This window comes from Oncorhynchus kisutch, linkage group LG24 (assembly GCF_002021735.2).
Source record: "Oncorhynchus kisutch isolate 150728-3 linkage group LG24, Okis_V2, whole genome shotgun sequence".
NCBI classification, from domain to species: Eukaryota; Metazoa; Chordata; class Actinopteri; order Salmoniformes; family Salmonidae; genus Oncorhynchus; species Oncorhynchus kisutch.
The window spans coordinates 14,842,675-14,855,275 of NC_034197.2; the positions used below are offsets into that span (position 1 = coordinate 14,842,675).

The window sequence follows — 12,601 nt, forward strand, 5'->3', positions numbered from 1 at the left end:
TGTTTTCAGTCTACTGTAATAGCACGACACGTAATGATACTTGAATATCGTAATTGCAGCATAGCACGAGAATTGAAATGATAAACAAAACAAAGGTAAATGTTCAATAACATTTATTTTACCAACAGCAAATCAGATCAATGACCCACTTTGTTTTCTTTCAGACACACAAGTATTACCATGCTACAACATAAAGGTCAAGATTTATACTACATATGTAAGTGTATGTACAAGAGACCTTAACCATTAAACCATGCGTTGCAAAATTTAATGGCCACATCAAAACAACATACCATTTATCACTATAGCCGCTCATCATCAAAACCATGATAAAATAAGATACCTTAAATAAAATTGCATCAAATTACTATATCACTATCATTACACTATATGTCCTCTGTATCAAGAAAATGTTATGTCACCATTTCCTGATCATTGATCCAGTAGTCTTTAGTTTTTTTTAACACATTGCATTCGACTCATTTAACAATTAGCATTTTCCAACATGTCAATGAAGAAGCGATAATAGGTAGGTATATCTATGGAATTTTTTTCTCAGGAGGGCACAGCAAACATTGTAAAAGGATCACACAGGTCAAATAACCATACCATCAAAAGCAGAGGGCAGGCAAGAGGAGCTCAGAAACCCATCATTGTAAACCATTGAAACACGTAATTGGCATTAATGAAACAAACAAACAATGAAGATAATGGCTGTTTATGGCAAGTTATGTATTAGTTACACTGGACGTATATTCCGCTCTATATATTTCTATTAAAAACATTAGTATATTCTGGTTCTAGGATAAGAGCTGCCTGTAGTAGTGCTAGCCAGCTCATGAAATGACTTAGAAAGTACCAATATCGACACTCACAATTCAATGATGGTAAACATAAATGAACAGCATTGGACAATTACAAAACTCTTTAGAATTCCCTTCAACACAACTATAAAAACACGATGATGATAATATTCTTCAAATGCTCACAATATTTTCCTAAACATTATCTTTTTCGTCACATCTAAACATAGATGAATAGTGCTCGGAATAAAATGGACATCACACTCTAAATATGGATCAGGTCAAGGTTCTTGGCTTAGACCGTGTGGGGTACCACTTGGAACCACAAGAACAGAAAGCACTGGTAAAACGTCTTAAATAACTGGATATCGAGAACATCTGTTAAAATGTGAAGAGAAGAAGTGTTGCTCAGAGACGCGTCCAAGCAATCCAACGGGACTGTGGGTGGCACAGTGGCAAGTAAGCTACACAAAATATACACATGTGTAAACAAACGTATATATATCATATTTATCTTCTGCTGTTAGTCAGTTCTTCAATGCAGGGAAGTTAGAGGCAAGATTACAAGCATTCAATTCAGGTTTCAGGGGCTGGACAAAACAATACGTCCTACACAAAACAAGAGACCAAAGTAAGCCAAGTCAGATAACGGGAAAAGCCCAGATCCACCAAATGTTAAGAAAACAATGACGTCATCATCCGCATTTCATGATATTGCCGTCGTAAATCCCCACCCCCCTTCTACATGCACAGGTCTCAGGGCAACATAACCACAATGCACTTGGAAGGGCACAAACACAGGTAAACAGGAGTCCAAGGGTTTAAAAGGAGATGAAGGAAAGGAGCTGTATGTTTATAACTGGCATCAGCTGATGGCAATTCCAAACTGAGCATTGTGTAGCTCAAACCTTGGATGTGTAATGATTACTCCAGCATGAAGCAAAGACAATGAACAGCAAAACACCTCACAATCCAGAACTCCCTGAGCCGAGCCTCTCTTATCAGTGAGCAAAAAACATCAAGTAAACTGTACCCCAAAGGAATCACACTCACAAATACAGTACTAGTCAAAAGTCTGGACACACCTATTCATTCAAGGGTTTTTCTTTATTTTTACTATTTTCTACAGTGTAGAATAATAGTGAAGACATCAAAACTATGAAATAACACATATGGAATCATGTAGTAACCAGAAAAGTGTTAAACAAATCCAAATATGTTATATTTGAGATTCTTCAAAGTAGCCACCCTTTGCCTTGATGACAACATTGCACACTCTTGGCATTCTCTCAACCAGTTTCCTGATTAATGCTTTTCCAACAGTCTTGAAGGAGTTCCCACATATGCCGAGCACTTGTTGGCTGCTTTTCCTTCACTCTGTGGTACATCTCATCCCAGACCATCTCAACTGGGTTGAGGTCGGGTGATTGTGGAGGCCAGGTCATCTGATGCAGCACTCCATCACTCTCCTTCTTGGTCAAATATATCTTACACAGCCAGGAAGTGTGTTGGGTCATTGTCCTGTTGAAAAACAAATGATCGTCCCACTAAGCGCAAACCAAATGGGATGGCATATCGCTGCCAAATGCTGTGGTAGCCATGCTGGTTAAGTATGTCTTGAATTCTAAATAAATCAGTGTTACCAGAAAAGCACCATCACACCTCCTCCTCCATACTTCACGGTGGGAACCACACATGCAGAGATCATCCGTTCTACCCTGCATCTCAAAAAGACACGGTGGTTGGAACAAAAAATCTCAAATTTGGACTTATCAGACCAAAGGACAGATTTCCACTGGTCTAATGTCCATTGCTCATGTATCTTGGCCCAAGCAAGTCTCTTCTGATTATTGGTGTCCGTCCTTTAGTAGTGGTTTCTTTGTAGCAATTCGACCATGAAAGCCTGATTGACGCAGTCTCCTCTGAACAGTCGATGTTGAGATGTGTCTGTTACTTGAACTCTGTGAAGCATTTATTTTAGCTGCAATCTGAGGTGCAGTTATTCTAATGAACATATCCTCTGCAGCAGAGGGAACTCTGGGTCTTCCTTTCCTGTGACAGTTGAGAGAATGCCAAGAGTGCGCAAAGCTGTCATAAAGGCATAGGGTGGCTACTTTGAAGATTTTCAAATATAAAATAGATTTTGATTTGTTTAACACTTTTTTGGTTACTACATGATTCCATATGTGTTATTTCAGTTTTAATGTCTTCACAATTATTCTACAATGTAGAGAATAGTCAAAATAAAGGAAAGCCCTTGAATAAGTAGGTGTGTCCAAACTTTTGACTGGTCTGTACGTATTGCACATACCTATGCGCCAACAGAATTCGGAAAACACAACAAATGTCACATTCAACAAATGAAAACAAAGATTTTTTTTCTCAGTGCATGCTACACCATCACACTGAATATGGAAAGGGGACTGTGGGGATGGAGGATTGTGAGGTCAAAGGCCAAAAGAATACAAAAGAACAAAAGGGCAGGAAGCAAACCATTTCTTTCTTTTTCTTCCTACATAAGAGGCGAGAGTGGACCATTCTGGAGAGGGTGGAAATGGGGGGGGGGTCTTCAAGAGTTTTGTATGTAGGCCAAGCTCGCTCCTCCATCTCCTCTCCAGGACATGGCGCTCTTAGTGAAGTTAAAACAGATTGCCCCTATCATCCTTTTAAGGTGGGGCAGGGTAGCAGGCCAGGACAGGGATGGGGTTTAGTTGAAGCCCATGTCGGTTTGGTAGGAGGAATGGTGACCATCTGACGTCAGCTGGGTGGTCTCTGTCGCTGATGGCTGCACCAAGATGGCTTCGCCGCCACCCTCTGTCAGAGAGAGAGCGTTACACACGCACAGGGTAAGATATAAAAGGTCAGTGATGATGGCACTCCATAGTAAATTACAATGCAATTGAGCCAAGTCAAGTGTTATTGAAAGGGTCGCAAACTTCTGGTAAAGTTATGTGATTTGTGTTCATGCAGAAACATGTTTCTTACACAATAAGCAGTCGATCTCACCTCTCTCGTCAGACTGCATTTGGGCCTCCAGGTCCTCAGGGGACACATAGAAGTCGGGCTCCTGGCCCTCTGGGGGCCGCGGTTTACACTTCCCACAGCAGCAGTTACAGCAACAACACAGACAACAGCAGAAGTAGCAGCCAGTGGCAAGGCCACAGAACACAAACAACGCCTGCAGAGGGAAAACAAGGCGGTGTGAGAGAGACGGAGATATCAAGAAGAAGAAAAAACAATAGCCAACAGTGTTAGAGTGGCTTTCTTTTTATAGGGGTTGTGTTATAAAATATAGTGTTATATTTGACCCTAAGTCCACTCTACATGTCGACCCTTCACGTCCCCACCTCCCCATGGCCCTTCACAGTCTCACCTTAGCCCACCAGCTGGACAGAACAAAGTAGGTGTTCACGTTCTCCTCGCCAAACTGCTCAGCCACGTACAGTCCCAGGGAGCCGTACTTGTCATAGATGTTCCGCTTTGTGGGGTCGTTCAGAATGGCATGGGCATTGTTGATCTCCTTAAACTTGTCAGAAGCTTCTGGGTTATCTGGGTTCTTATCAGGGTGGAATTTCAACGCAAGTTTTCTAAGAACACAAAAGAGTGAGAATTAAAACCTACCAATAAAGACAACATACAGTGCATTTGGAAAGTATTCAGACCCTTGACTCTTTCCAAATTTTGCTACGTCAAAGCCCTTTCTAAAATGTATTAAATAAAACTCATCAATCTACACACAATACCCCATAATGACAAAGCAAAAACGTGTTTTTATAAATGTTTGCAAAACAAAAACATATTTACATAAGTATCCAGAGCCTTTGTTATGAGACTCGAAATTGAGCACAAGTGCATCCTGTTTCCATTGATCATCGTTTCTACAACTTGATTGGAGTCCAACTGTGGTAAAATCAATTGATTGGACATGATTTGGAAAGGCACACACCTGTCTAGATAAGGTCCCACAGTTGACAGTGCATGTCAGAGCAAAAACCAAGCCATGAGTTTGAAGGAATTGTCCATAGAACTCCAAGACAGGATTGTGTCAAGGCACAGATCTAGGGAAGGGTACCAAAAAATGTATGCAGCATTGAAGGTCCCCAAGAACACAGCGCCTCCATCATTCTTAAATGGAAGAAGCTTGGAACCACCAAGACTCGTCCTAGAGCAGACCACCCGGCCAAACTGAGCAATCAATGGAAAAGGTCTTGGTCAGGGAGGTGACCAAGAACCCGATGGTCACTCTGACAGAGCTCCAGAGTTCCTCTGTGTAAATGGGGGAACCTTCCAGAAGGGGAACCATCTCTGCAGCACTCCACCAATCAGGCCTTTCTGGTAGAGTGGCCAGACGGAAGCCACTCCTCGGTAAAAGGCACAACAGCCCGCTTGGAGTTTGCCAAGAGGCACCTAAAGGACTCTGGCGATGAGAAACAAGATTCAAAGTACAGAGAGATCCTCAATGAAAACCTACTCCAGGGCGCTCAGGACCTTAGACTGGGGTGAAGGTTCACCTTCCAACAGGACAACGACCCTAAACACACAGCCAAGACAATGCAGGAGTGGCTTCAAGACAAGTCTCTGAATGTCCTTGAGTGGCCCAGCCAGAGCCCAGACTTGAACCTGATCGAACATCTCTGGAGAGACCTGAAAATAGCTGTGCAGCGATGCTCCCCATCCAACCTGACAGAGCTTGAGAGGATCTGCAGAGAAGAACGGTAGAAACTCCCCAAATACAGGTGTGCCAACCTTGTAGCATCATACCCAAGAAGACTCAAGGCTGTAATCGCCGCCAAAGGTGCTTCAACAATGTGCAAAGTAAAGGGTCTGAATACTTAAGTAAATTTCATTTTTTTTAAATAATACAAAAAAGATTTGCATACATTTCTAAAAACCAAGTGTTATTGATAGGGTCGCAAACTTCTGGTAAAGTTATGTGATTTGTGTTCATGCTATGTCATTATGCGGTACTGGGTGTAGATTGATGAATGGGGGAAACAATTTAATCAATTTTAGAACAAGGCTGTAATGTAAGAACATTTGTAAAAAGTCAAGGGGTCTGAATACTTTCCGAATGCACTGTAAGGCTATATTTATACGTGGCACAATTCTAAATTGAATTTGTCTTTTTTTGTTACTTATGAGTATTAGTATGACTACTACAGTAAGTGTCTGTGCCTCTCTGACTGACCTGTAGGATTTCTTGATATCGTCGGGAGTGGCTAGCTTGTCAATGCCAAGCACAATGTAGAGTGATTCACCAGAGGTGGAGAGTGAGCGCTGCCTCGCCTGTTCATGAGCTGCCATGATGCCTCACGTCCTTCACAATCTGAACACAGAGAAAAGGAAGCAATGCACCTGTTTATTTATAAATGAGTCATGGCTATTCTATTATTCAGCCTATAGCACCCTGCTAAAGCAGTGTTTTTTTTTCATTTTCACAAATAATGTGCAATTCTGCTCCAAATTCACTAAATACTCCCACACTCCAGGAATCTATTGGACACCTTATCCCTACCGCCACTCCAAATTGGTGCACTGTCAGCAGGGGTTCCCTGACTCCAGTAGGCCTACCCTGTAAAAGGAGAGCAGAGTAAATCATCTGCCTGTAACCATAGATGCCCTCTCCCTCCAACAACAGATTAGACAATTGAGTCACATACTGTTAAATTATCTTGGGTTTGTGTTTAGAATAGGTCTACAAATGCCAGAATCCTGTAGCTAAGTCAATAACAAATTCCCTTGTTGTCATTTTCAGCCACTCTGTTGTCAAATTTGGAGCTGAGTTCTCACGTAAATCACTATCTTTAATTGCAATGTGTACTCTAGTGGTATTTTTTCAAACTAGCTACTGTCATTGTCAATTGTTGCAATAGGAAATCAGTAAGAAGTTAACAAATCTCCTTGCTGATGTTTCAAACACGAAGATACTAATAGCTTCAGACAGCACAAGGGCATATAGTATCCAGAGAATCTCAAAGGCCTATAAGCATTAAGAAACCATCACTGCAGAAGGCCCTTGAGGTTAAGGCCAAAATGCTTCATCTTGAGTATTTTTCATCATAGGCCTACCCCTGAATAAAAAATGAAGACAGTTCAAATAATGTACTCAATCGGATGCTCAATTTAAAGTCATTTCGGAAATGTTGAGATTTAATGTAGGTGGTCCTGGGGAGTGAGAATCATTATTTACATCCAAGGAAGCAACCGGCCACATACAATAGGTTTATTGAGGAAGCAGCCGCCATATACACTAGATTTATTGAGGAAGCAGCCGCCATATACACTAGATTTATTGAGGAAGCAGCCGCCACATAGACTAGATTTATTGAGGAAGCAGCCGCCACATAGACTTGATTTATTGAGGAAGCAGCCGCCACATAGACTAGATTTATTGAGGAAGCAGCCACCATATATACTAGGTTTATTGAGGAAGCAGCCACCACATAGACTAGGTTTATTGAGGAAGCAGCCGCCACATAGACTAGGTTTATTGAGGAAGCAGCCGCCACATAGACTAGATTTATTGAGGAAGCAGCCGCCACATAGACTAGATTTATTGAGGAAGCAGCCACCATATATACTAGGTTTATTGAGGAAGCAGTCGGAAACATAGACTAGATTTGTTGAGGAAGAAGCCACCATATATACTAGGTTTATTGAGGAAGCAGTCGGAAACATAGACTAGATTTGTTGAGGAAGCAGCCGTCCACATAGACTAGATTTATTGAGGATGCAGCCGGCAACATAGACTAGATTTATTGAGATGGCGGACTAGTCGTAAAATAATCTTCAACCCCCAACCGAAATAAACTACTGTATCTTCAACCTCCAGCCGAACTAGCTGGTGCCATTCATAGGCCATGTCACAACGAATGATCAAATGACTCATTTTCACAAAAATCGACGTTTGCAAAATGTAAAAACCCGTACGCTTTGACGCTGGTTAAATGAATTGAATACATGACCATCATTCATGGAATGTCCGTTTGCCATAAGGACAAAGAAATAATATAATACATATTCAGGATTATTTTGAATCTGTAAATGCGATGCTTGGTGCAGTTAATCTCTGTAGCTGCATCACCAGCAGGACTGCGCAGCATCCATGTTGGTTTGCTTGCTGGCCTTCTCTAGATGTAAGCTAGAACTCGCTCAAATCAACAGTAATTTTCAAGGGCAAAGGGAAAATGGGTACAAAAAAATAAACAATCCACATCCATGAGAATGCTTACCTCTTGTAGTTGGTTTTGATGCACTGTATAGGGAAATGATCCAGAGAGATATAATAACGGTATGTGATTATGGTCGCATCCCAGAGAACCGTGCGCACCCACCAAACCCAACCATGGACAGCTGCAGTATACTATCCCCGCCCCCCGACCAAACCCCCAATCGACGTGCGCATACTCATTGATGGTGACTGAAGTGTCTTTTTATTATTTTTATTATTTAACCTTTATTTAACTAGCCACGTCAGTTAACAACAAATTATTATTTACAATGACGGCCTAGGAACAGTGGGTTAACTGCCGTGTTCAGGGGCAGAACGACATATTTGGGTGCCCCTCCTCCTTCTGTTCAGTAATAGGAAATAAACATAACTAACTACAACGTTATAAAGTAATTGGATCTTGAAGTTATTTTGAAGAAAAACTCAAATATAAATGGAACATGTAAAGTGTTGGTCCCATGTTTCATGAGCTGATATAAAATATACCAGAAATGTTCCAGAAACACAAAAAACGTATTTCTCTACATTTTTGCACAAATTTGTTTACATCCCTGTTAGTGAGCAGTTCTCATTTGCCAAGATGATCCATCCACCTGTCAGGTGTGGCATATCAAGAATCTGATTAAACAGCATGATCATTACCCAGGTGCATCTTGTACTGGGGACAATAAAAGGCATTTCTAAAATGTGCAGTTTTGTCAAACAACACAATGCCACAGATGTCTTAAGTTTTGAGGGAGCGGGCAATTGGCATGCAGACTTCAAGAATGTCCACCAGAGCTGTTGACAGAGAATTTAATGTTAATTTCTTGACCATAAGTCACCTCCAAAATCATTTTAAAGAATTTGGAGGTGACCGGCCTCACAACTGCAGACCACGTGTAACCAAGACAGCCCAGGACCTCCAAATCTGGCTTCTTCACCTGCGGGATCGTCTGAGATCAGCCACCCAGACAGCTGATGAAAGTGTGGGTTTGCACAACTGAAGAATTTCTGCACAAACGGTCTCAGGGAAGCTCATCTGCGTGCTCGTCGTTCCCACCAGTGTCTTGACCTGACTACAGTTCGGCGTCGTAACTGACTTCAGTGGGCAAATGCTCACCTTTGATGGTCACTGGCACACTGGAGAACTGTGCTCTTCACGGATTAATCCCAGTTTCAACTGTATAGACAGTGTGTATGGCGTCGTGTGGATGAGAGATTTGCTGATTTCAACGTTGTGGACAAAGCTCCCCATGGTGGCGATGGGGTTATGGTATGTGCAGGCATAAACTACGGACAATGAACCCAATTGCATTTGATCAATGGCAATTTGAATACACAGATATACTGTGACGAGATCCTCTTCCATGGCCTGCATACTCACCAGACATGTCACCCATCGGGCTTGTTGGGATGCTCTGGATCGACATGTACGACAGTGTGTTCCAGTGGCGACCTGTCATTTAGGGCAGGTGGCAACTGCATTTTTTGCCTGTTTTGGATATTATTTTGGTACGTGTCACATATCAGTTTGCAAACAATGTAAAAAAATATATATATAATTGAGTTAATAAAGCCACATACAAACATGGTCTCTTTTTTGTTTCTTGAGTAAGATAGCTCCAAAATGCAGGTGTTTCAGCCTAGCTCAGTGCTTTCTGTGGTGGTGGGGCAAGCCAGCATTGCACCGTGATTGGCTCAGTGTTCTGTCACTCATGGGGACACTACATCACCGCCAAGTCTAAAGGGTAGAGCTAGAAAATTCTAGCCCCTTGGGTAGTGCCATAGAGTTACATTAGAAGTGCCCATCCAAGAAGGCTCAAGGTCATTGGCCACAGATAAAATGATGTCAAATCGCATATGTACAGTAACTTTGATTGGACTGATCATGCCAACATCTTCTTTCAAAATCTTAGCTTGCAGTCATCATCATGAATCAAGTCAACAATCTACTGGCAAATCCTTTTTAATCCTTGTCATATGAATAGAAATAATGAAGATAAATTATTGATAAAATGTATCGGTGCTCATTGGCCATTGGACATAAACATTACACAACAAGTTGGAAGAAATTAGTGACAGTGGCTAACTGCAAGCATAGCAAAACAATCACTAGCCTGCTATTCAGTGGAGTGGCTGTGTGGTCCCAAATCTGGGATTAAGTGGCTCTTTTCCAAGTTTAAAATGATAAACATTCAACATTGGCCATGCTGTCAATCAAGCACGATTTGTGCCGCGCTCAAAACAACTGTTAACTCGGAACTGCGAAAACTAGACTTCAGTGAGCTCAAGACAACTGGGAAGTCGGGAATAAACAAGCTCCGACTGGGAAAATACTTTTTGAACGGTCATCCAACTCGGAATTGTAAATCCGGCCTCTTTCTAGAGCTACAACCTGAAGATCAATGACGCCATCATGATTCAACCTTATTTTTTTTCAGAGTTCCCAGGTGTTTTGAAAGCATCATAAATCCAGAGAATGACAGACTTTGATGACCAAATTTACCCACGAAGGACCGCCACTCCACCTTCCTGTTCAAGTGAGCACAGCACAACACAGTGAGTCTAAAGATGTATTGTATGCTGCATAAATTATGTAATATGCCAGGGAGATATGTATATTGTAGCTAAGAAAGTAATACTAAGTGTATGTTTTGTAGTAAGATTTTAGTAGCCCATGTGTCTCACCCTAATCATTTAGTCTATTTACCCCTCTTAATTTTGCATACTGTTCTGACTTGGTGGTGCAATCATTGAATATTGTAAGAGCTTTCATTGTCTGCTTCTGTGCCCCCTTTATTTATCCTACGGTTCTGACTTGGTGTACAAGGAGAACACTGTAAGAACGGCCCAAGTTCTGAATTCTGTCACTGTACATTTATAAAGTGCTGAATAAGTAGTTACATTGACTAGATCCGTCCTAGCTCGGGCATTAATGTCTTAATTGAAATGATGGATTGGCTCTTAGCCACTTGTTGTCCCCTTATGCCATAGTTTGTACATCTCAATTGTCATTAGAAACCACATTTGTTTCAGCAAGTCAGCCATATCAGCAATGTTTTTATAAAGGCAGTAAATGAGTCTGAATGAACTGTTTCGCTGCCAGACAAGGCTCTGCTGATAGCCAGGTGTAGCAGTGGTAAGATGTTGGGACTGCTGTTGGGACAGCTTTATGTAGGCCCTAACAGTTTTTGGGCAACGTTTGCCACTGTTATAGTGCAATTCATGTATTGTTTAGTGTTGGGTCGTGTAGTGGCTTTGCTGGCATGCATCCCACTTTTGTTATTTTTTTCCCCACAAAGATTTACATGCTAAAATTGCCACTGGTGTGTTCCAGTTCCCTCAAATGTCCAGCAATTTTGCACAGCCATTGAAGAGTAGTGTGACAACATTCCACAGGCCACAATCTACAGCCTAATTAACTCTAAGTGAAGGATATGTGTTGCGCTGCATGAGCCAAATGGTGGTCACACCAGATACTGACTGGTTTTCTGATCCACGCCCCTACAGGTGTCTGTAACCAACAGATTCATATCTGTATTCCCAGTCATGTGGAATCCATAGATTAGGGCCTAATGAATGTATTTCAATTGACTGATTTCCTTATATGAACTGTAACTCATTAAAATCTTTAAAATTGTTACATGTTGTATTTATATTTTTGTTAAGTGTAGTAAGCAATACAGCCTATGTGATTCTCAACCAGAGACATCCTCAGTGAGTTTTCCTCTAGAGGGTACCTGGAAAAGGAGGGATAAAACTATCAAATTGAAAATAACTTCAGCAAAGACAACATACATTTTTAACACCGGCATTAAAATGTGTCATTTTATATTTTGACCGTCGACAATGAATATTGAGCTATGAGGATATATTTTACATTCAAAAGTGTGATCTATGTCCCTTACAGCAAGTCTCTAATAACTTTACACACCCACCAATTATTCACTTCACCATGTTCTTTTTATATATGACATTTTGAAAACGTGTCACATTTCATTAGGCACAATAAATCTAGACTGAAGAAGAAAAAAATTATTTACACTTTTGTCATTTCAGTTTCACTTTGCATTTTCAAAAAGGCATGTTCATTTCTACATTACTCAAAGAGGGGTCAACCCTAAAACCCAATACATTACTTTATGTAATTTTCACTTTGCCTTAATCCACTGAATAGACTTTTGAGTTACACTTAAATGATAATGCCAGAGAAGCTGGTGTTTGGAAGATATATTGTCAGGGGTCTTCATCTCTAGCAACCATAGATTGGTGTAGGGACTATATCATGTGAAAGGATGAAAAAAGTAATAATGTCCTCGAAGCCGGTGTTTGGAGGATATACTGGCACGGTTTACCAACGGGTGGGTCTAATCCTGAATGAACAACTCCCGTGCCAATATATCCTCCCAACACCGGCTTCGAGGGCATTATCACTTAAATATTCAATGAGGTGAAACTTTTAGAACCTTGCAGTCCAATTCTACAAGACGGAACATCTGTCCTACAAAATGTATTTCTATCTGACCATTTTGTAACGTTGAACCCTTCTGAACAGACCCCACCATTGCTACTGTTCGTGGTAACC

General features: G+C 41.2%; 1 protein-coding gene across 4 annotated transcripts; it reads right to left on the reverse strand.

The window, feature by feature from the left end:
- Positions 1 to 96: 96 nt before the first annotated feature.
- Positions 97 to 8,167, reverse strand: LOC109869280 (dnaJ homolog subfamily C member 5-like). Of its 4 annotated transcripts, none has more exons than XM_020459312.2 (6): positions 8,036 to 8,167; positions 6,319 to 6,375; positions 5,992 to 6,129; positions 4,177 to 4,390; positions 3,810 to 3,981; positions 97 to 3,617 (listed from the first exon to the last, which is right to left on the reverse strand). In XM_020459312.2, exons 3-6 carry the CDS (start codon positions 6,105 to 6,107, stop codon positions 3,511 to 3,513), a joined length of 609 nt encoding a protein of 202 aa, XP_020314901.1. In that variant the 5' UTR covers positions 6,108 to 6,129; positions 6,319 to 6,375; positions 8,036 to 8,167; the 3' UTR covers positions 97 to 3,510. The 4 variants fall into 4 exon arrangements, with proteins under 4 accessions (XP_020314901.1, XP_020314905.1, XP_020314902.1 ...); XM_020459316.2 differs by having other exon boundaries at positions 3,789 to 3,981; XM_020459313.2 differs by having other exon boundaries at positions 6,308 to 6,375.
- Positions 8,168 to 12,601: the final 4,434 nt, after the last annotated feature.